This window comes from Odocoileus virginianus, chromosome 10 (genome assembly GCF_023699985.2).
Source record: "Odocoileus virginianus isolate 20LAN1187 ecotype Illinois chromosome 10, Ovbor_1.2, whole genome shotgun sequence".
Lineage (NCBI taxonomy): Eukaryota > Metazoa > Chordata > Mammalia > Artiodactyla > Cervidae > Odocoileus > Odocoileus virginianus.
The window spans coordinates 30,046,684-30,071,019 of record NC_069683.1 but is presented as its reverse complement, the minus strand read 5'-3'; the positions used below and the strand labels follow the sequence as shown (position 1 = coordinate 30,071,019).

Sequence of the window (24,336 nt, the reverse complement as noted above, 5' to 3'; positions counted from 1 at the left end):
AAACTTGGTTAAAAGAATATCCTTACTGAACAGTTTTGTGTTTGCTTAGAAGGTCCCTACTATAGCCCAGGACCGGCTTTTTGTTAATTTTTCATCTTGACATTGTAGTAACCCTTGGGTACTGTGAATCTGGACCACATTCTCACAAATGGCAAATATATTAGTTTGTTTGTAGATGAACCTTTCTACTTATAACCCTGAGTGATGTTAGACTTTCTTGTATTTCCGTACTGATCTCCAGGTTAAGGAGCAGTGTTTTTTTGATCCTCATTTCACAGGGAAGTGGTCCTTTGAGACTCCTGTTTCAGTAGTGAAGGCCCAGCACTCAGCCAATAGGTGGGTCCCCAGTCTCAATGAACTCTTTGACCTTGACTCTCACACATCCTCTGACTTTTGGGTTCCCGTTCATTTCTGGCACCTTGGGACTTCCCATTTTCAGTTTCAAGTTCAGTTGTGTGTCAAAAATTTTTTTGGCTACATAATATTCAATATTTCTATATTTGATGTGGGAAGGAAGTTTGCCCAGGACTACTCTGTTGTCTATTGGTTAGAAGTCACCCCAAAACATTCTGCATACTGCAATGAAAAGGTTCTTTTAAAAATACCAATATGGCTGTTTCATTCCCTTAGTATGGCATTCAAGGCACTGTAAAGTCAGGATATTTGCCTCTCTAGCATTTCCCACCACTTTCTCCTTTTCTCCACAGTCACATACAGGCTTTGCAGTCCAGAAACAGATACCAATGCATCTCTTCCCATTCTCTTATAATTCTATTTAGGGTATACAGTGATAGTAGTTATATTTACTTATCCTCTAGTTTGCACACTCTCCAGATGGAATTGAAGTAACTGACAGACTACTACTCTTATCTCCTAGACCCAGAAAACAGTAGTTCTGAATTGTATATTAATTATATAGGTTCTTTCCAAGAATCTGATATGTCTTTTCATTTGTCAGATCATGTTCTATGATTTTTCTTTTTTGTTAAATTTATTTTTAGTATTTTATAACTGTGAACAGGTAATACATTAATAAGGTTCAAAATTTAATTTAAAATTATAAAAAATACAGTTAATTTACCCTTCCATTGCTCTTTCCTCTCTATCCAATTATTCTCTCTTCCAGAGTTACTTTATGTATATACGAGCAAATACATATACCTATTTATTTCAACTGTTAACGGAATACTTTTGTTGTTTCTAGTTGATTACTGCTGGAATAGAAAAAGGCTATTGATTTTTGTACATTTATCTTTTATTCAGACACTTACCAAATTTCCACAATAATGCTAATAGGTTTTACTTAGAGCCTCTTAGATTTCCTAAACACACAGTCACATATCAGCAAAACAATTTATTATTTTCCAATACATATACCAATTATTCACTTTTTTTGCCTAATTATTTTCAACTGAATTTTCAAATGTTGACTCTTATTTCAGACCTTACTATTGGTTTTCAATGAACAGCTTCTTTTCCTTTAACGTGGAGGTTTATCAAATCATACTTAAAGCTGTAAAATTTTGTCAAATGCTTTTTCAGTACATAGTGATAAAATGTTTTTCATTAAAAAAAATTCATTCTGAAATAATTTTAGACTTACAGAAAAGTTGCAGAAACAATACAAAGAATTCCTGTATACCCTTCACTCAGATTTCCTCAATGACAAGACTTGTGTTTAATCAATCATTCTGTAATTTTTTAATGAGTGTAGGTGGCTCTGTGGTAAAGAATCTGGCTGCCCATGCAGGAGACTTGGGTTTGATCCTTGGATCAGGAAGATCCCCCGGTGAAGGGAATGGCAACCCATTCTAGTATTCTTGCCTGGAAAATTCCATGGACAGAGGAGCCTGGCAGGCTATAGTCGTTTCCAAAGAGTTGGAAACAACTGAACAACTTAGCACACACACTTGTATACATACATATGTGTGTGTGTATGTGTATAATTTAGTTTCTTGAAACATTTGCCAATTGTCTTTATCTTTAAATATTTCAATGTTATATTTTCTAAAAACAAGGATACCTTCATAAGAAATATTATCAAAATAAGAAAATGTTAATCTATATTTAAATAATATTCATGTTCTTTAGATTAATATATTGGATTATATTAGTAAATTTCCGGATATAGAGGCTTGTATTGCTGAAATAAGCCTTATGTAATCATGTTGTAAAGTTCAACTTAATTTTATTTGGAATTTTTGCACCTATAGTCATAAATGAGATTACGCTATGGCATTCTTTTTTGGCAGTTTATTGGGTTCTTTTGGTAATTAATTGGCTTATTCAAACTATATCTTGGGTCAGTATTTTCTAGGAAATGATCTATCTGCTGTTTTCAAAATTGTGGCTACAGACTTATCCTAAATTTATGTAAAACTTTTCCATATATGTGATTATGTCTGATCTCGTCCCCCTCTACTTTCCCCCTTTATCAGGCTGAGAAGATTTTATCTATTTTATTGGTGTTTTCAAAAAGAATCATTTTCTACTTATCCTTTTTTTTTTTTTTGCATTCCTACTTAACTTCAGGTTTTATCTTTTCTCCTATGGTTTAAATTTTTTTTTTTTTCTAAATTCCTAAAACAATCACTATGCACCTTTGAATTTTTCCTTTTGAACAATGAAGATATTTCACTTCCAAGTCCAGCCTCATGTATTTCTAGATACTCAGTAAGGTATCTGGGGTCTTACTTTGCCCTATCTACTCAAGTTCTGCTGCCTGGCCACAAGCACATGACAGATGTTCACTCCATGAACATAGGATACTGTTGTGTCCTGGGCCTCACTGTGAAGATCTGTGCTTGCTGCAGGGCCCACCCATCCATCCAAACACCTGTAGCAGCCATCATGTGATTGCTCTGTGCCAACTTCTATGAACAGGACAGTGAGTAGAATTGGGTATCTGCCCTTCTGGATCTTACACTCTAATGACAAAGGCAAACACAGAACAAGTAATGCAACTGAGCTGAATACTGTCGAGGATGCTACGATAGTATAAGGCAGGGGTCCAACATCACCTACAAGGTCTAGCTGAGTCTCTAGAAGTGATCCTCAAGCTTCTCAGAATCGGAGGGTCTACTCTGTCCCTTATTCTCTTCTCAGAAAGGTGGTCATTGGGTTTTCCTGTATAAAAGCTATCTGGTTTTCAGTTACATGTTTGCTGGTCCTGGCCACAGCTGACTAAACCAAGAGACCGACAGCCGGGGCATAAGAACTTTAACCAACAGGAGTGCTCCATATAGGATGGTCACTGACTGACTTAATTAGAGCCTCTATGGGAGTCTGAACAGAAAACAGAATGAGAGAAGAAACAGAGATAGCAGGAGAGGAAGAAGCAGAGAATGAACAGTAAAGTGCTAGTAATAACAGTAAGTCACAGGCCCTGTGGTATTGGGTTATAACTGTAGGCATCAGTATGGACTCATGGTTTATAATAATATACAGATGGACAGATACAATAATAAATTCAATTGTGTGTGATACATATGTTAACATATACATATATATTTATTTCCTAGCTTTGTGTGCTAAAAAGGCCTAGAAGCAATGACACTCCAGAAGCACTGAATATACCACCTTAGTTTCTAAGTACCATTCTCAAATAAGAGGAATCAGGAGTTGCTTAGAGGAATGGCTGAAGTCAGGGCTGGGACAAGAAAAGTGTAAGTAACCTTGGAACACCTTGTGGTGCCAGAAAATAGGGTAATACTAAAAAAATGACGGGGCAACACTGAAACAACACAGGAGCCAACTTAAGAGCTCCCAATGGCCAAATCTAGGCCATATGAGCAATGAAATAAACTCTATTGGTATTATTAATAGGTTAAAACCCATAGACTAAAACAAATATTCATTAGTTTTACTTATAGGTAAATTATTGAATAAATAAATGGGAGAAAAGAGAAAGTTGTTCCTTACAGAAGAATACCAATTAATACATATAGATGGAATAAGAAAACAATGTCATCATTAGGCAAATATAGTATTAATGTTTGTTAAAAGCAAGAGCCGGTTGGGAAGATCCCCTGGAGAAGGAAATGGCAACCCACTCCAGTATTCTTGCTTGGAGAATCCCAAGGACACAGGAGGCTGGTGGGTTACAGTCACAAAGAGCTGGACATGACTGAGTGACTAACGTGTTTACATTTACATGACGGATGCTAAAATCAACGGGCAAAATTTTATGGATAAATAAGACATCTGTACAGTTTCTATCTTTCCATGAGATTCTTATTCATTTCAAAGGGAAAATTAGTAATCTTACAGTGGAAAAACTGGTATACACAACCTCAGCATGTATCACCTGCTCTAGGTTATAAGGATGGGCACAGCATCACTTGAGGGCTAGTTTTACCCAAAATGGTGACCCTCAATCTAAGCATGTGAAAACAGCAGACAAACCCAAATTAAAGCAGTTAAATTCTACAAATTTAACTGACCTGGAGGTTTCAAAAGTGTCAAGGTCATAAAAGGCAAAGAAGGATGGAAGAACTGTCACAGGTTGAAGGAGATAAAGGAAACACAACAAGATGCCAACACGGGATCCTCGACTGGATTCTGGACCAGGAAAAGGACATCAGTGGGGAAAATGGCAAAATCTGAATGCCTAGAGATTAGCTAGTAGTACCATATCATGTTAATTTCCTGGTTTTAATAATTATAATTTAATAATTTTTAACAGATGGTTGGTGAAGTTGGTGAAGGGTGCATGGAACTCTACTATTGTGGTTATTTCCTCTAAGTCTAAAATTATTTCAGAACAAGAAGTAAAAAAAAAAAAAAAAAAAAACTGCTGCTAATAAATAAACAAAGAGTGGCAGTCGCTGAGGTACAAAGTGGCAGACAGCTCCTTGAGGGGCTGGATGGTGCCTGCGGCAGCATCTGCTGAAGCCCAAGTTCCAGCTTCCGGCTGCGCCCCACCTGCCGTGTCACGACATTCCTCTGTCACCCGAGGGACTGTGATTCCTGTCCCCATTTTCTGCTTCCTAGAAGAGACTTTCTGACTCCAAAGGAGGGTTTCCAAAGCGACCCTTCAGGGGAGGCTGATGGCATGGTCCTCAATGGTGGCTACTGCAGATGGTTCCCAAGGATGTATGTACCAAGCCTTGCTGTGCCCTGCTAATTAAGCTGAGGCTGAACACGCCTGGTGTGTGGAGAGCCTTGGGGGATGGTGTGCAGTCCCTCTGTTTAGTGACTAACGTGCAGACTTCATGAGGCAGCTGTCCATCCCATGTTCACATGGTACTGTGGACATGGGGCAGAGGCAGACTCCATGGCCATCTGCGTACAGCCTGACCCCAGGATCCCTACCCCTACAGTTCTCCACTGTCTATGTTGTTGGTCTCCTGCAGGAGGCCTCGCAGAGTTAAGCTTGCTTGGTCATTTGGTGCTTCTGTCCAGGCCCTGTGTAGGGTTGGGTAGGACCCAGCCTTCTTCCTAAAGATGCCCTATGCTGGCCTAGTTCTAAGGCTGGAGAGACGTGGTCTGGTCTGACCCCTGAACGTGGGGCAGGGAGGAATAGTAGCCATGACACGGCAGTGGAAGGGGGAAGGGTTCCGAGAGTCCCTTCCCCTTGGAATTCTAGGGCATGGGAAAGAGGAAGCAATGGCTTAAATGCAGAAGCTCTGTGTCTGGGCCTCTGACTTCTCTGCTCCCTGTGGAGACATTCTGGGGACTCAGTAGCATGAGAGCCAGCAGAGGGTAGCAGGTCACAGCCTGGTCCCTGTCTTGTTCCAGCCAGATCTGTTCTCAGCTGCCATACTTCTGAGTTTCCAGCAAACATGATAAAGTTCCAGAGGCTCTGGGACATGAGGATCACACTGAAGGACAGAGATGAGGGACCTCCCTCTTCTCCCTGCCATAAAGCGGACAGAGGAGCAGCTCCCCTCCCAGAGACCTGAGAGCACACGTGGGGCCCACAACGAAGGGGTGAGGGTGGGGCTGAGAAGGCATCTTCCAGGGGCTGTGAGGAGGTAACAGGCCTTACGCTAGATGGAGAGGGGTGAGAAGCAGGAGGGGAAGGTAGGTCGGTCACCATGCCACAGCCAAGGGGGCTTTATTAGGTGTTGAGGGCACGTATGGGCGGGTAGTTAGACGCTAGAGGGTGTGGCACACCTTCTCAGGGTGGAGTGGTGCCTGGATGTCCAATTTGTGGGTCTTGCTGTCCTTATCGATGATCTCCAGCCGCAGCTTGGGGGGACGCCTCTCGGCCTGGGGTGAGGGCAGTTCAGGACTCTTCAGCAGCTGCTTATCCGAGTCCTCCACAGTGATGCGCAGGGTGCAGCCCCCTGGCAGCAGGTCCTGCTCATAGGCGGCCGCCAGCTGGTTCACCACACGGCGCTCCACCTGCAGGCGGTACGGGAAGCTGTCATCATTGCCAAAGCCTGGAGGCCCAGCTTTGTCACTTGCCTGGGCAAGTACTTACTCAAAGCTTCAGTTTTTTCATCTGCAAAGGGCTAACAACATGAGCTTGCAGGACAGTACTAACAAGTCAGTACTGTCAGTTCTGAGGTTTCCAGCCCCAGTTCCCTGACGCTGGTAGGGATTCAATCTCATTTACCCTCTTGGACAGGGGTTTTACTTGATTATATTGTTTTTGGTTCTGAAGGGGCGTGTGCTCTGGGTAAGGACAATCCCAGCCTGCCTGGACAGGCTGGGAGCCCAGCGAATGGGTCTAGGGGCACCAGGGAAGGAGGTGTGGAGGTGCCTCACTTCTCTCAGGGCTCACCTCATGCTTGATGGAGCGGGCGCCATAGTGCACGTTGTAGCCTTCGACCAACACGTCCGCCACCTCGCGGTCCCAGAGCAGTGTGATGTTGTGCCTTTGCTTTGCCTGGGACAGGTCAGACAGCAGCATGTCTGCATGTGGCCCAGGGCTTTCCAGATGTTCCGCCCCCACCCATGGGCAGTTCCTGCTCTTACTCTCTTGGCCCAGAAATTCAACTCCTTGTTGACGAGCTGGATGAGCTCCGAGTGGCAGAAGGGGAGGAAGTAGACGATCTCATTGATTCGTCCCAAAAACTCATCTCTCCGGAAGTGAGCCTGTGGGGCCAGGTTAGGGATAAGGTGAGCTTAGTGACCCAGAGTGGGTAAAGGAATTAGTAGACCCTACTGGGTAAGATAGGGGTGGAAGGGCTTCCACATCTTCACAATGGCTAAGGTGATCCCCTCCAATTCGAGGCTCCAGCAAGAAGGACAAGGAACTCTTACTTTTAGGATGGGGCGAATCACGTTTTCCTTGAAGTTCTTTGAGATGGTGATCTTGTCACTGATCTGGACGTCCCCTGTGGAGAGAGAAACATAAACTGCCTGCTCCCTACACCTGGGACCTTTGGGAGCTGTGCTGCACTGTGGCTCCATGAAAAGAGCCTGGTCTTGCCCCTGACAGTCTGCGTGATCCTGGTCAACATCTCAGGCCCTCTGGGCTTTGGCCTTTTCATCACCTGCACAATCAGAGGGCTGGATTGCGTACTTTCCAGGCCCTTCCAGTGCTCACGTTCGGTAGGAATTGTATGAAGGAGGGGAGGGGAGAGGAGAAGAGTCAGGACCGAGACTTGAGTCCCAACTTGTAAGAAGGGGGCTTGAGAGTTCAATCCTAGACAGAGGGCTGACAGATGCAGTGTCCACCCTGACACACTCCCCCTTCCAGCACTTTCCAGGGCCCACCTGTGCAGGAAGCCTCCCTGGCTGAAAAAGGCCATGCCCACCTCCAGGTTTCTGACCTACCATCCCCTTGCTGCACTGTAAGTGTCCCTCCCTGTTAAGTGCACATCCTTTCAGTCCCCTGAGACCCTGGCCTCTTCCTGGCCCCACACCTTTGGGTGGCTCTGTCCCTCCTTCTGTCTGGAGACCTCCTGTCACCTGAGAGGCCTGGGGCTTTCTTGAGGAAATAGGGACACTGTCTGTTGGCCTCCCTCCACTACCCAGTTGGGTGCTTGGTGTCTGGTCAGGGCCAGTGAGGGACAGATGCCAGCCAGGACCCTCATCTTCCCCTGGGACTGCAATGCCATCCTTCTCCCCAGAGTGGTGTGGCAGCCGTGTCACTTGACTTTGCCCAGAGAGTGTGGGCCACGTGCCATACCAAGGTTCTCGGCGATCCGGTTACGGCTCATCTCCAAAGCTTCCTGCCTCAGCTGCAGGGCATGCTGTGCTATCTCGTCACTGGCTACGTTCGAGGTCATAATGAAGATGGCGTCCTTGCAGTCGATGGTCTTGCCTTTTCCATCTGTCAGCCGGCCCTGGGAAGGAAGAGCGGCTGCGTGGTCAGGGAGCGGTAAGGCTGGGCACCTCTTCCAGGAGGTCTCTCCAGAACCCTCTCCCCCTGGCAGTCAGCGCTCCCTCCTCTGGGGTCTCTGAGCACTGTTCTCACACCTGGGTTTCAGTGTTCACCTGCTGGGAGAGCCACCAGGTGAGACTGCATCTACTGCCTGGCATCTCTCAGGGCACCTAGAAGCCAGCCTGACCGTACAAGCAGCCATCCAACACACTCTCCTGGAGGCCTGCTGTGGGTGGAGCTCTGGGGCACTGGGGACTCACTGAGGCTGACACGCTCCAGTCTAGAGGAGTGAGGCCAGGAAACAAGCAGTCAGAATTCAGAGGGTTAGGCATTATGACAAAGGGTAGGTCAGGCTGCTATGGGAGGTCAGAGCATATTCTACAGGGCCACTGTGAAGACCAGATAAATGAATTGAAACAGGTATAATCTCTGCATCTTTGGAGCCATCCTCTGGCCTAGGATAAAAAATAATGTTCTTCCTTTAATCAACATGGGAAGTTGCCTTGGAATCTTTCATTTTTTTTCTAGAAGTGACAGAGAAGAAACCATCTTTACTAGAGGCAAATGCACCAAGGAAAGAGAAAAGGGGCAACAGTAGAGGGAAGAGACAGAAGAACTAGAAAAGTGTAGTTGTCCGGGGCCGTTCAGTTTAAGGGTGAGGAACTCTGCCCACTCAGCAAACCTCAAGGCTCTCATGGTACAACAGCACTTTGCAGTCATTTGTAAAGAAGCACAGGGGCTTTCCTGGTGGCTCAGTGGTAAAGAATCCGCCTGCCAACACAGGAGATGTGAGTTTGATCTGGGTTGGGAAGATCCCTTGGAAAGAAAATGGCAACCCACTCGAGTATTCTTGCCTGGGAAATCCCATAAACAGAGAGCCTGGTGGGCTACAGTCTACAGGGCTGCAAAAGTGTTGGACACGACTTGACAACTAAAGAACAACAGTGACATATAAAAGCAATAATCAGTGCCCTGCTGAGAGGAACTGGTGGAGTCTGATGTGATGGGCACATCCACGTCCACCTCCAGTGCCCTGCTCACTGCCTTCTGTGAGGGCAGGGGCTAGGTCTTGTTCTCACTGGGTCTTAGAACAGTGCCTGGCATAGAGCAGTCCTCAGCACTTGCCTGCAGACTGTTTGAATCCTCACCACCCCTACAAAGAAACTGAGGCTCCGAGAGCTTAGTTTGTACAAGGTCTCACAGCTGGAACACAGTCCAGCTTAGACTCTACTGAATGGTCTGACCCCAGCACCCCTTTCACTGTACACCAGGCTCCTGGGGCCATACCAACAGTGTGGGATAAAGGAGGCTTCATGATATTTTCTTTCCTAAATAAAAACCTCTCAGAGTTCTTCTACATTCAGTTTACATCCTTTGATCCTGACTGGGGAGAAGCTAAGCTACTGGGGTCAGGTGTGGGGAGAGGTAGACCTTCTTGGGAATTCACCTGGGTTGCATATAAAGCATAGCTCCTGCCAATTCTGAGAACATGGCTCTAGGGAAAGGTCACTGACAGCCTGCGGGGGCCTGCCCGAGCCAGCGGTGCTGGGCCCTGCCGCAGCCTCAGGTAACTATTCCTTCTTAAGTATATTCCTTTCCCTGGTGGCGAGGGCCTCACTCAAGGTCAGCCTTTGCTTCTAAAGCAGGTGCAAAGGCAGACTAGCCCTAGCTCTCACAGCTAAAAAAGAAAGGCATGTGCATTAACTGAGCACCTACTGTGTTCTGGGCATGGTACCAAGTGCTTTTCTGCCTCACTTTATGCTGGCCGGTGGCACAGGCCTCTCAGGAAAGTGTTAGCTCCAAGGGTGTCTATTCAAAGGGGGCCTTGAGATCCAGTCCTGGTCACTCCCCCGTCCCAGCCTTGAGTGGGAAGAGAAGGAATGGTACTAGCAGATGTCCCTGAGCTTGGCCATTAGCTCGCCACTTCACCCTCTGCTTACGGGTTACAACACGACAGATCCACTGAGGACAATTCTAGTTTTGGGGACCAGGTCTGCGTGTGCGCGTGATGTGCCCAAGTGCGCACGGATGACCCCGTTGTGTTCACAGTGCTCATTCCTGAGGACTGAACGCGCACATGGCTGTACTGGCCAGAGCAATAACCAGCAGCCATTTCGTTCTGAGAGATCAAAGCTCTGCTCATAACGGGGCCTAAGGATGGGTCCCGGGTGGGCGAGGGGAGCAGGTGCAGTGCATGACTGACCCAAGGGTGACTTTCAGTGTTTGCACCTCCTCCTCAGAGTTCTTGGCAATAAAATGTGTCCCAAAGAGGGAGCTGAGGCTGACCCGCCTCCCAGCTGGAGTGAGACGTGAATGCTCACTGCAGAGTCACAGGGGCTGCTCCCCCACCAGCCCCGTTTCTGTCCTTGAAGGGAGGAGCAGAAGGTGGACTTCCTGGGACTTCTGCCCTGTGCTATAGTCTGGGGTCAACTGGGAAGTGACCTGCATTAGCTCTGCTTGGTGAGAGCTTTGCTAGGGCTCCCGTTTTTCTGGGCCTAAGCTTGGGAGATCTGGGATGGGTGGATCTGGGGTGGGGGGGTGTGCTTCTCTTTGCCCCTTAGTCCTACTGATCCTAGGGCAGCACTCACCACAGTGGCCGAACTGTTTTTTGCTGCCCGTCTCCCCCTCACTCCCGAGCACTGAGGCAGGGGCTGTGTCTGTTCTGCCTGTGTCCCCTCTGCCCTGCCTGCACTGAACCACGCTCTCCTCGTTTGCCTCCTACTCTCTGGCAACTCCCTCTCTGGGTCTTTGCAGAGAGGTTGCAAGGCTCTTCTCTGCTTACCAGACTCTCACCGGGGAGAGATCTCGTCCATTTCTGTGGTTTCTGTTACTGTCTCCGTGCTGAAGCACTCCCGAGTCTACTTCTGGCGCAGACCTCTCTTGCACTTCGGACAAGCAACTTCCTGGACACCTCCATATGGCTGTATCCCAGGCATTTCATTTTCAATACTCCCAAACCTTAGCTCCTCACCTTCCTCAATCTGTTGCTCACCCCGCTATGTTCCCTGCCTCAGCTGATAGCAGCAGAATCCATGGGTCACCAGACCAGAGACGCATCCGCTGGTCACCCTTGTCCCCTCCCTGTCTCCTCACTTGGGAGTTCTCTCTATCCAATGGCCCTGCTGTAGAGCAGGTCTCCTCAGCCCTCACTTGGACCCTTTAACAGTCTCATCGCTGGTCCCTCTTCTTCCTTCTAGTCCATTTGCTCACTGCTGCCTATAGGAGCTTTATAAAAGGAAAACTTGATCACGCTTTTCTCTTGCCTTTTCTCTTTGAAGGCTTCTTACTCTCCAGCAAATAAATCCACACTCCTTTGCCTAGCATTCTAATCTGCCCCTGTCTCTCTCACCCATCTACCTCCACCATTCTGTTCTCACCTTCCCCCTGCAGTTGGGCAGTTACTGAAAGGCTGTAGTCCTCCGGATGGAGCAGGCTGCCTCACGCCTCTCTGCACCTGCACATGAGGTGTCTACTGCCAACCCTATGAATTAAGTTAGTCGACGGGGTGTTTCTCCTGGTGCTGTGGGCTCTGAGAATGCCTGGAGAGAGACTAGGTGTCTGGGGGTTTTATTTAAGCTGTGGGCTCTAGAACTAGAGTGCCTAAAACCCTCAATTTCCTCTTCCCAACTGTGTGACCATGGATGAATCAGTTATCTCACTTTAACTCAGTTTCTACATTTGTCACACTAAGGCAGTAATAACGACTATCTTCATATGGTTATTGGGAAGATCAAAGGAGTTGATAAAATAGTGCCTTGCACATAACAAAAATGTCAACTTTATCGCATCTCCTTTCTACCTGATAGGCAGGGAGCTCCCAGAGGGCAGGTTTGGGTCTGGTCCATAAGCTATGTACCTGAATCCCATTAACAGTCTAGAATGGAGTGGGGGGAGTCTCAGAGCACAGGTGCGGGAACAGAATATGTGACCTTTGAAGGACTAGCCTTCATTCCTCAGTAGGAGTTCTCAGGATAGGGAGCAGATAAGAGCCTAGGAAGAGGGCAATAAAACTGGGGCAGCCAAGGATGCTGGGCTCAGAGAGGAAGGCAGTGAGTGGGCAGCTGTGGGGACATTTGGATCTGACTCTGGCTGGCTTGGTACCTGGTGTGCCGTTTGGTCCAAGGGTATCCATTCCTGTATCTCATCAGTACACCTGTGATGTTTCGGGAAGCAAACCCCTTTCCATTTTCCCAGGGCTGGATGGGGCTGAGTGGAAAGGCGGGCTGGACTCGGTCTGCCCGTGTGCTGGCTAATACAGCTTCTGCATGGGAGCAGAAGGGAGGCCTCACCTGGAACAGGTGGATGTCAGCCCCTCCCCTGACAGTAAGCTCTCCCTCCCCTTTTCAAGATAAGGAGAGGTACAGAGGGGAGACCTGGGCTCTGGGACCACATGTATCTTGAGACCATTTCTGGCTCCTCTGTACAGTAGCTCTGTCGCCTTGGGCAAGTCATTTACAACCTCTTGTTTCTACATCTGTTAAAAAAGGTTTCTACCTTGCCTGGCTATTGTGATCATTAGCAATAATGTCTGTAAAGTCTTTAGCACAAGCCTACTATATAGACTGTGCTGAATAAAAGGAAGCTGTTCTCATCTAGAGCTCACTTGGTCAGTTAAGAGGGAGACTGTTCTTGTTCGTGATGAGCCAGGAGCCGTTCAGGAGAAGCGTGCTCCATAAGCCAGGGCACCACCATTCCATCATCACTGCCATGGTCACAGACAGCACATTACTAACATTTTAAAGAACTGGTGAAGATGACGGAAGGAAGAAGCAGGAGTCGTCTGAGTCAGAAAGATTCTTGGAGCTTACTGGATCCAGCCTCCCTGTTTTTCACATAAGGTTCCTAGAGATGGAGCAGAGCTGGAACTAACTAAAATTCGGGTCTCACTCTCTCCTAGCACTTCTGCCCCATCCTGTCTCTTTAAAAAGGACCCTGGGCAGCCACAACATTTCAACTTTTGGGCCGTGCTTGTTTTTCCTGGAGTGCCCAGTCTGGGCCCTGGTCCAGAGAAGGGGTGAAGCCACATCTGCTAACTGACTGAATGTACACATGAGGAAGCAGGAACTTGACAAACTACTGACTTCAGGCCCACAGGTCCTGCTGCTCATAGCTCCCTCATACCTACAGGTGTCCCCCACCCAAACCCAGCCCAAACTGATTCTCACCTCATCGAACAGCTGCAGCATGATGGTGAGTACATCTGGGTGGGCTTTGTCTACCTCATCAAAGAGCACCACGGCATTGGGGCACTGCTTCAGCTTCTTGGTCAGCTGGCCACCCTCCTCGTGGCCAATGTAGCCTGGTGGGGACCCGATGAACTTGGCCACCTGGTGGAAGAAAAGAATTAAGTTAGGAAGGCCTTTCCATTCTTTCAGTTTCCAATATGGGGCATGCACGATAAGCTGGCTTTGTATACTGTTAAGACTGCCTGTTTCAACAAGGTGAGGTTATCTCTTGGGGTGGAAGGAATCCTGCTGTGATAGGAGAGCAGATGGATCTCTTCTGTGTTTATTCTTCAGAGCAAATCCTATGCAAAAGAGATCAGGGACCCCACTGCATACATATGTCCCAAAAGGACAAATTCCAAGGCTGCTGTAATTATCTCAGGCCTGAATGACAAGTCACATCAAAATACCCAGGCAGAGTCATGTTGAAAGGCTCTCCAAACCACACTTCACCAAGGACTCTCACTTACCTCATGCCGCTCCTGGAACTCAGACATGTCTAGCCTGATGAAACCCTGTGTGGAAACAAGCAGGAGTCCATTTGAAGGCAGGAAGGCAGAAGGAAGGGCTAAGGAAGAGAGCACCTCAAATATCTTCCAGGCTTTCAAGCCACACACCAAGCCAATATTTTCTATCCCATTCTCATGACACAGTGTTTTCTGGCTCCCTGTCTCCTTTTCTGCCCACTCATCCCCTAAATGATTCCCTCACTCCCTACCTTAATAAACCCAGGTCACGTCCCTGCCCTTAAAATGGCACGGAAAGTCTCCTTTTTCAGGCTTCTACCAGGCCTGAGCACCACATCATCCACTTATCACACATTTCCTGAGGGGGTTCTGTGTGTGCTGAGCACTGGAGCTACGTCTGTCCTCCAGGAGCACCGGAGCAGGACAGGCTGACATAGACAGTCAGCCACCACCAGCGTGGACCATGACGAGATGGAGGGGAGCAACAACAACCAGACAGCTCCACGGTGCCCTCCACTCTGCATGTCTACATGGGCACAAGTCCCTTTGTTTTATTTTTCAGAGTGTAGTTGATTTGCAAAGCTGTTAGTTTCAAGGGTACCGCAAAATGATTCAGTTATACCTACACACAAACACATATATATATTCTTTTTCAGATTCTTTCCCATTAGAGGTTATTACAAGATATTGAATACCCTGTGCTATACAGTAGGTCCTTGTTGTTTATCTTTTTTATACATAGTATATATCTGTTAATTCCAAACTGTTAATTTATCCCCTCACCATTTCCCCTTCAGTAACTACAAGTTTCTTTCCTGTCTGTGACTCTATTTCTATTGTGTAAATAAGTTCATTTGTATCACTTTTTAGGCTGCCCATATAAATGACGTCACATGATTTTTGTCTTTCTCTGACTTACTTTACATAGTTTGATAATTTCTAGGTCCATCCATGTTGCTGCAAATGGCATTATTTCACTCTTTTGATGGCTTAATAATATTCCATTACACCACACCCACACCCACACACATACTACATCTTCTTTACCATGTCCTGACTATTGTGAACAGTGCTGCTGTGAACACTGGGGTGCATGTATCTTTTTGAATTAGAATTTTCATCATCTCCAGATATATGCCCAGGAGTAGGACTGCTGGATTATATAACTCTAGTGTTTTTTTTTTTTAAAGACTCTCCATACTGTTTTCCAGAGTGGTTGCACGAAATTACATCACCAACAAAGGAGGGTTCCCTTTTCTCTACACCCTAGTTTATTTTTCTTTTAAACTAATAAATCTGATTTATTTACACATTTTCACATCATTTAAGAGCTCTCCACAACATTGCTTGCAGCCCTTCTCTCTCCATGGTTGGGCCTAGGGGTGATTTCCAGGGAGGTGGCCTCCTGGGTGAGGCCCTACCATAATTAGCCCCAGGGACAGAACACTGCCTAGAGCGGGATTTGTGAGTTAACACAAGAATGCCCACTCTTTTTCATGAAGAACTCAGGGACTTGGGGTGTTATAAGGGCATTCAGAGGTGCCCTGTCTCTCCACCCAGATAAGGGTTCCCCAGAGACTCCTCAGGCTCCTCTCCTACTGGCACCCACTGACTACATTTCTCCTGAGAGCTGAGGAACAGGGGGTGCCAAGACCTGAGAGGGAGGTATTAATGGCTATATCTGAAATGCAGGCCATATTCTAGTTCGGCTGCTGGTCAGAAATTCAGTCTGTGAAGTATTCTAGTTTTCTCTGTCCTGTCAGTCTGCACCTGAGGTCCAGGGTGGCAGAAAGCCCTGGACTCAGCTTCCCACCCCAATTCTCCACTGTCTGTGGCTTTGACCAGGCTGCCTCCCCTTTTAGAGCTGCTGCTGCTTCGCCCTACATCCTCTCCCTGTTTTACCTGAGGAGAGGCCCTAACCCAAGAGGTGGGAAAGACCCCGGAGAAGTTCTTAAGGCCACATGGGGTGATCACTGCTATCAAGCATGAAGCACTGGCCAGTAAGCATCTTCACAGGGCCCCAGGCAGCTCGGCCAAGAGAGACACAGGCTTCGGGGAGGGTAGGAAGACAGACATGGGGAAGCTGGGAGTGCTGCCCAAATGGAGCAATGGGCTGGAAGCCACGAGATGAGCATCTGATAACAGCTGACACTAACTGGGTGCTTACTATGTGCCTGGTGATGTTCTAAGCAAGCTATAAAGGGTAAGTCTAAGAGATAAGTACTATTACCATCCCCACCTTACAGATGAGAAGACTGAGTCATGGATTAAAGTAATTTGCCCAGGGTCTCAAACCGACAATCTGGCTCCAAGTCTGTGCTCTTAGCCTCTATACTCTATTGCCTCAAATTTCCCACTCCCTCAATCAGCTGGGCTTTTGGCATCTTCATCTTAAGGGTTCTGAGTTTTGTGCCCAGAACCAGGGTCAGTCACTGTCCTATAACAGGGAGTATAGACTTCAGTGATTACTTACTCTTATGTCAAGTTACTAAGTCCTTCTACTGATTTGCTAAGTAACTCGGAACAAATCTCAGGGCTTGATTTTCTTAGCTGGAATACTTTTGGTTTCACATGATCTTAGCTGAGGGTTATCTAGACGTGAGGCAACAATAATAACAACAGTATCCAACATGTATTGATTGCTTACTAATGTGCCAAGAATAGTGTACAGCATTTTACATCATTATCTCACTTAACCTTCATGATAATCCAGTGAGATAGGTACCATTATTGAACCCATTTTACAGATGAGGAAATGGATATAAACAGAGATCTCAGCCAACTCCACAGAGTAGTTTACAGCTGAACTCAGATCCCTGCTCTTCTTGATCCCTTCATTGTACTGATGCTATTAACTGTGGTCTTTAGGGCTCCACCACTCTACCTCAGGATGAAATCACAGGATGCCGTTAAGGCTTTTTTCTCAAGGATTATTAACTCTAATAATGGAAGTTAACAAAGCTGCTCAATTTGGGAAAAACAGTGGAGGTTAAAGAGAGGAAAAAAAAAAAAGCTCATAGGAGGTCTGATAAAGAAATTATAAAAATGTGCAAACAGGGATTTCTCTGGCAGTCCAGTGGTTAAGACTTCATGTATCCACTGCAGGGGGGCATGGGATCAATTCCTGGTCAGGGAAAAAATATCCCATATGCTGTGTGGTGTTGCCAAAATAAGAAAAAAGTTCAAACAAATCTTTGTGAGGTAGCCAAGTCTGGAGGTATCAGTGACGCTCTTCAAATGAGGAAACTAAGGTACAGAAAGCCAGAGCTTGAATTCAAGTCACCGACTCCCAGGCCAGTGCTTGTTCATTGAGTGAGCCCTCCTTTACACTGGGCCCTGTATATGACACTCCCCACACATTAGTCCTTGGATCCTGGCAACATCAGGTGTCCTGGTTAGACAGCTTACAGTTAAGAACCCTCAGATTATAAAGGCACGTCTCAAACATGCTTGTTACATGACCAGAGAATGTCTGTGCTAAACACAGATGTTGTAATGAACTGATCCACAGGGCTGGTGAAGGTAAGAGTTTTATTAAAGTACCAACTATGATTTAAAAATAAAATACATGGATGATTATATTGGGCTTCTCATGCTCCTCATCTCCCTATGTGACATGAGGACAAAAAGGACAAATTTATAATGTAGTCTTCTTTTGCAACAGAGACCAACGGTATTGAGAGAACAGTTGACAGATTGGATTCTCATTTTACTTCTTCCCCTAACAGGTGATCTTGGGCCCTTAACATTGCAGGGTCTCAAGTTTTCTCATCTGAAAAGTGATTCTAATTTGGCATTTAAGCTATTTTCCTTGTAAGATCAAATAAGACAGTAGATGGGAGTGCTGTGAAAGGATGGAGTGATGGATAAATATGAGACAAGGGATCAGGTACTTGATGGGTGTTAGAGCCTGAGCTTACTGTGATTCACAGTATCTCACTTGATGCGCACAATAACCTTAGACACAGGACTGATTAGCTTCACTTTGAGGCAACAGTTGAAACTTGGAGGGGTAAAGCAACCTGCCTACGGCCAGTAGAACCTGCGCCAAGGAATGGCTGACTCCAGAGCCTGGATCACCCAGCCCACTAACTCCAAGGGGAGAGGGTGGTACTTCCGTCTCCTAGGTGAGGCATGCACTGAAGGATGCCATTGTCAGCTTTCAGGACACCCTTCACAAGTTGAAATCTGCCTCTCGTTTAGATGCTCCAACTGAAAAAACACTTGCATCATCTATCTTTTATCAAGCCCTCTCTCCTTTCTACATCAGCAAGTCAGCAGATACTTTCCTTCTACTTCCACTGTTTATGAAGACATATTAGACAGCTTGGATAAGGAGATTATAATTTGTAATTAAATATTAACCTTTCTGACAGTATTAAAATTAAACCACTCAGAATTCTTCATCCCTAATCAGGTGGTTCCTGCCCGTAACTACATCTTCCCTAATAGTCGCACTAGTTTATGGCCCTTCCCAGAGTGCTAATTGTTTCAATCGCTGCCAACCTGATGAATTGTCCTAAAAACGCCATTTCGGTTGGCGTGCATTAGCATGCCGTGCACTGCTTCTTGCCTGCCTGCCTGTCGAGTGGGTCTGCCCTGGCTTTGGTTGAGGCAGCTCATAGCTACTGGCAGAGTCAGCAGAAGGGGCCATGGATGCAGCTCAGGAGGACATGGCCTCAGCTACCTTGTTTTCTGTGGCTGCCAGGCCCTAAGAGAGGTGGTTAAGGGGAAGCCAGGCCACAGCAGGACAGGAGTTGGCCAGGACTCTGTTGCTGGCAGAAATCTGGGCAGTTCCTTATTGCCTCAGCTGGGGAGGCTTTCCACAGAAATTAGGCAAGGGCACCCAGAGTCGTGGGCAACCTGCGATGCCTCCAGACTGGGAAGCTAGGAGGAAGAGAAATGTCTGGTTTTAAGTTGAAATGTTTCTGCAGTCTCCAAGGACTGCTAGGACATCTTTCTCTGTGTGAAATAATTTCTTGTCAGCCTTAGGAAGTCAAACTGAGCAGGTCTTGGAAAGCCAGAGTCTGAACAAGGGGATGGGCACTTGTGGGATGGAGTGGTGAGCTCTCCATGGCCTGCTAACTGCGCCTAGGTTCCAGCCCTTACCTTTTTGGCATCTTTATGCATATATTTGGCTGTCTGCTTGGCCAGTTCTGTTTTTCCTAGTAGAAGGAAAAGAGAAGTATTGGGTTAGGAGATGACTATCTCCTGGAATGAAAGAATATCAGAAATGCATGGATGCTGGAAATAATACATGTTATGGAAGGGAACACTGAGGCTCAGAAAGGGTGACTCTCAAAGTCACCAAGGGAAAACTGATAGTAAATCTGGGACCAGAATCAAAGCCTGCATTGTATCTTGATTTTTCTGTGGATGGGGACTGAAGCTTTTTCTCTACAGTAGCATCTAAAAGTGGGAGGTTGACTCATACAATCCAGAGTCATCTTGTTCTTTGAATCCCAGCACAAACCTTGCTTTTCCTAGAAGCACCTTGATTTCCTGGCTCATTGTACTGTCTCTCTCTGGACATCCATGGTCTCGCCATCCAAGCTAGGCCCTGGAGCCAGAGGCCAAATAGAGGTTAGGAGAGGATAGAAACCACCCCTCCCTGGCTTTACAGCTTTTCTTTGTAAAATAAAGAAAGGATGACGATACCAAAGTGATGACTCTGAAGGGCCATTTGGTTTGATGGTCAAGTCTTTGGAAGTCACTGCCTGTCTAGTATGGGTCAAGTTCTATGGTATAGTGTGAAGTGATGGTAACCCTTTGGGACCCTACATCAGAAGCAGCATCCATGAAGATACTGAGGGGGGAAGAGGAAGCAACAGATGCATGTTAATTCCCCATAAAGACAATGGGAGGGCAGTGATGGTGGGACTATGAAGGTGGAGAGTGAGAGGGTGAGAACACTTCAGATAATCCAGCCCAACTGGCTATAAAAATCCTCAACCCATTTTACTGCAACCAGTTCTGCTATGCACTTAGCACTGTGCTGACCACCAGTGGCTTTCTTTAGCTTTCTAGAGGGTTCTGGCCCAGGCTACACTAGATAAGGCTGGTGCCCTGGGCAGTGGAAATGGTTCAATTATTCCTACAGGGCAGCCTCTGGGGTTGCAGAGTGGCTGGACCAGGACTAACAGGCCCCCAAGGGCCTGGCCCTCCTGGTGAATCAGGCCCTGCACCACAGCTTCCAGAGGGAGAGGCATAATTCCAGCTGTTCCAATGTGACAGATGATCCTCTGTAATCCTCTGCTGGCTCTGAAATTCTAAGGCAGTTGTTTTGGGAGCTGGAGTTGAACTAGAGGAGGGTCGTGTGACTCTGGCCCATAGCAGCTGGGGCTCCTCAGTTCTCCTCCCCATAGGCTGATCTACTCCCTGTTACCTATTCCAGATGATCCCAAGAAGAGGAAGACCAGGGGGTGTTCTTCGTCGTACCAGCCATTCTCCTTCCTCCGGATCGCTATGGCCAAACACACAAGACGGGAGGACAGGGAGGGAGGCAGATAAATCAATGACACAAAAGGCAGGATAATTATCACTAAGTATACAATATGTTTTACTGCTCTGCGCCCACTCAAAGTCCTCACTACCATTAGTGCTGCCTAATCTGATTAGCTGGCAAGGCCCCTAGAGACACCTAATCAGGTTAGCATGGATTTGGAAAGCTGCCCAGAGCAGATTTCGGATAAAGTTTTCCAGGATGAGCACTCAGCGTTGCCAGGGAAACTGAAAGGCTGGTGGATGGTGAATGGAGGTGAACGGGGTGGGGGCTGGTGAGGAGAATTGGAGAGGAACTTGGCTCTCGGCTGGTAACCCATCTACTCACAACTGGTTGGCGGCTGAGTCTGCCCCTATGCAAATGGCAGAGGTAGAAGCCCATGGCAGGGCCTCAGGGACTGGGGGTATGAGATGTGAACTCTTTCCCATTTGGGGTAAGTAAGGTCTGCTGTTAGGAAATACAGCCAAATGCACTTTCTGGAAGCCAGTCAAGGGTACTGTGGAGCTAAGGGCAAGGAAAGGTGAGCCACTTGATAGCACCTCCACAAACCATGGCCTCCACTGGACAGACGTGCAGGAGGGGAACAGACATGTACCAAGTTCCTTGGGGCTCAGCTCTGCTACAGTAAGCGCTGACCTCGCCTCTCCAGGAGGAAATATATAATCCAGGGCTCTGCATGTCATACAGGGTGGGAGAACCAGGCTCAGAAGCATCACCCAAGTCTAAGAGTAAGGAGCAGAATGAGGCAGAACCATCCGAAGAATCATTTATTAAACATGTCATCTCCTAGGCCCAATGGAAAAATCACCAACATTTTATTACCCAAGACCCATACAGATAACCCTGAGTGGAAAATATTATTTTCAACTCCATCAGATTGAACAGGAATCTGAAACAAGAGATAAAGATATCTACCCAAGTCACATAACTAGTAGATTACCAGCTGACTGGTGGAGATGGTAGAGTTGCATTGCTAAACATGTCTTCTATTTTGGTCACATATGGTTGCAAAAAGTGGGATTAATTTGGGTTGCATAAATGGAAACATGCAGTCAGAAGCAGGAAGGGGAGAGCACTGCGCAATGTCAAGGTCGGCCTGCAGATGCAACAGCATATACGATCTGCTCCTCAGAGTGCTGAGGGGAGATGAGCAAGGGGATATATGTCGGAGGACAAGGCCTGGAAACCAAGTCAATGGAGTAGGAGTTGACAGTCTTAGGGAAGTGTCTTCAGTTTGAGGTGCAAAGATCCTACACACTATATACTGTGTGGTATGATCTGTGTGGCTGGGTTTCATAGAAGTGGCTGGAGAGGTCGGGGAAGGTTTTCAGAAGAAATGGAACTGATGACAGATCAGACTGGGCAGGATCTGGAGGGGCAGAGGTGGCAGCATGACAGAGGTGGGGGCGGGGGAGGGGACAGGAATGAACATGAGTAGTTGTGGGCGGGATCAGACCACAGAGGTCTCGAATGCCTGTCTCAGGAGTTCAGGTCCACACTGTGGGCTTTCTCACCTCAATCTCTAATGCTTCTTCCTAAGATACTTTCTAGTTCTGGCCTCAGAAGAAACAGAAACTACAACCTCGTGAACACCAGACAAGCCACTCTGCCTGCCCGGGATTCTCTCCCTGAGATTTCTGAGAGGAGTCTGAGAAACCACTCAGTCTAACCTCTCCCTTGGGTTAGGCTCAGATCATCTCTAAACTGACTGGCTTGGTCCTCTCGAAGACTGGCCATGAGGGGAACCCACAGGCCTCGCAGGTACCCGAAGGCTAGACATGGGGACAAAGAAGCCCCAGCCTGGCGAGAGGGGAGGCCCCAGTGATCTGACAGAAGCAACACCCTGTGGGTGAGGGTGTTTGGGGAGGTAGAGACCTATAAAATGACAAAGGCTAGACTTCTGTGAATATATGTGTAGGATGTGTGCTGAGGTAACGGTGAGAATGGGGGTTTATCTGAAAGGAGTCACACTTTTCCAGAAGTTGGCTAAGTTGAGAATCTAGGTTTGAAAGAAGCTGGGCATAAACTGGATTCAGCTTTCATGGGGTTATCTGGGGAGGCCAAAGTACCCAGGCATCACTCAAATGGGGAGCCCGGGGAGAGAGGTTCCCCAGGTGCCATGAACCTGGGGTTCTGATCTTGACTTCTCTTTTACGAAGCTTCCCAGCCCACCAAGAGCTACATGCCTCTGGGCTAAGCAGTTCAAAAACACCATGGAGAACATGGAATTGGATTACGCCTGGGGCCATCTTTCCCCCCTTCTTTTCTAATAACGCACCTGGGAGAGAGCTCTTTATAATGCCAAGCAGACTCCACTGCACAGCTGTCCCTGGTCAATTCTGCCGGACTCAGGGCATGAGTCTGGGGTGGGCTCGATCTGGGCCCCCCGTGAAACAGGCAAAATGCCAACCATTAAACAATTACAACTCTGGATATTTCTAATAATATCTGAAGAGAAAAACGGCCAAGCAGATGGTGTCCGACAATGAAAAATGGAAGTAGCTAGGGAAGACTGAAGAAGGTGGGGCTCTGGGTGTGTGGTTGGCAGGGCGGCTGAGGGCTAAGGCTGGGAACCTTAGGGTCCTGTCAGGCTGGGGCAGAGGCTGGGACAGAGACCTGGCTGGGTCCATTTGGGATGTGGCCACAGATACTCGTGCTCTCACTGCGGACAAGCAAATGCAGCAACTTCCTCTGCTAGCACTTCAGAGCCTATAAAGAACTTCTGTAGACATAACTTCATTTGAGGCTGGTTACAAACCCACGAGTCAGGCAGGGCACGTAACTTGATTCCCATTTTACAGATGAGATCATAAATGTAAAGACATGAGGTGACCTGCTCAAGATTACGCAGGTAAATAATGAACCTGGGCTTTACCCCTCATGCTGACCAGCTCTTGAACTTGAACCGGTGATTCAGGAGTTTAGAGGGAGGAGTGGGCTGTTTCCCACACAGCACTTCCTCATTCCCTCACCTCACCTGGAAAGTTGCTCCTCTGCAGTCTTTCAGTCTGGCTGCCTCAGTCACCCCATACGTGGTCTCAAGAGCCCCTGAGCAGGAAGCTTAGGCCACCTGGCCAGTCCCATCTCTGGGGCTCCAACAGGTTTGGCAGCCTCTCCATATGCTGGACCAGTGACAGGGTCCCCTTGCTGGGTTCTTCTGGCCATGTGGACCATGACCATTCATCCTACATCTCACCTGCAACAACTCTTCTGGCTTACTCCATATCACATCGTATCACATATCACCCCATGTTCATCGATGGGGTGGTGCGGTGGGGAGGGCAGGAGCTACAGGATCTAGTTTGGGGTCCCGGCTCTGTCACTTATTAGTTGACTTTGAGCAAAACACTTACTCCTTTAGAAGCTTGGTTTCTTCATCTCTAAAATGGGACTAGCCATACCTGCTCAGGTGGCCCCTCGTGAAGATTAAAATGAGTTAATGGTTATGAAAGTGATTTGTTAAGTTGCAAGAAAAAAAAAAGAAGAATAAGAATAAAAATAACGGTAGTCATAGCAGCAGTGGGGGCACAAGCCATTAGCTTTTTACAGAGATTTACATGCTATTTTACAGAGAGCCCTTTCATCCTTACAATACTTCAGAGAAGTAAGCATTATCTCTCCATGTTACAGAGGAAGAGGCTAGGTTCAGAGAGGGACAACGGGACGGTTTCATCTGTCTGCACCCTCATAACAGGGGGAGGGTAAGTCCTGATTTGATTGTGTATTTCGGGGGTGCATGTCTTAGGCCTATTTCCTGAGGGACTTTTGCAAAACACTGGTATAATATGTGCTGACTCAATGAATTAATTGTTAGTCTTCCTGGAATCACAAGGGGCAAAGAACAGATACTTCAGCTCCCATTTT

General features: G+C 47.1%; 1 protein-coding gene across 2 annotated transcripts in view; it reads right to left on the bottom strand.

The window, feature by feature from the left end:
• Positions 1-1,237: 1,237 nt before the first annotated feature.
• The window catches only part of CLPB (ClpB family mitochondrial disaggregase), a 148,914-nt gene continuing 125,815 nt past the window's right edge, over positions 1,238-24,336 (bottom strand). The window contains exons 8-16 of one of the 2 annotated variants that reach the window (XM_070473296.1): positions 20,356-20,433; positions 19,080-19,135; positions 13,974-14,018; positions 13,444-13,605; positions 8,084-8,240; positions 7,213-7,286; positions 6,925-7,044; positions 6,731-6,835; positions 1,238-6,348 (exon numbers count right to left, since the gene is read on the bottom strand). In XM_070473296.1, coding sequence (XP_070329397.1) covers positions 6,100-6,348; positions 6,731-6,835; positions 6,925-7,044; positions 7,213-7,286; positions 8,084-8,240; positions 13,444-13,605; positions 13,974-14,018; positions 19,080-19,135; positions 20,356-20,433 — 1,046 coding nt within the window. In that variant the 3' untranslated portion in view covers positions 1,238-6,099. The remainder of the gene's footprint in view (positions 6,349-6,730; positions 6,836-6,924; positions 7,045-7,212; positions 7,287-8,083; positions 8,241-13,443; positions 13,606-13,973; positions 14,019-19,079; positions 19,136-20,355; positions 20,434-24,336) is intronic. The other variant, XM_070473297.1, reaches the window with a different exon arrangement.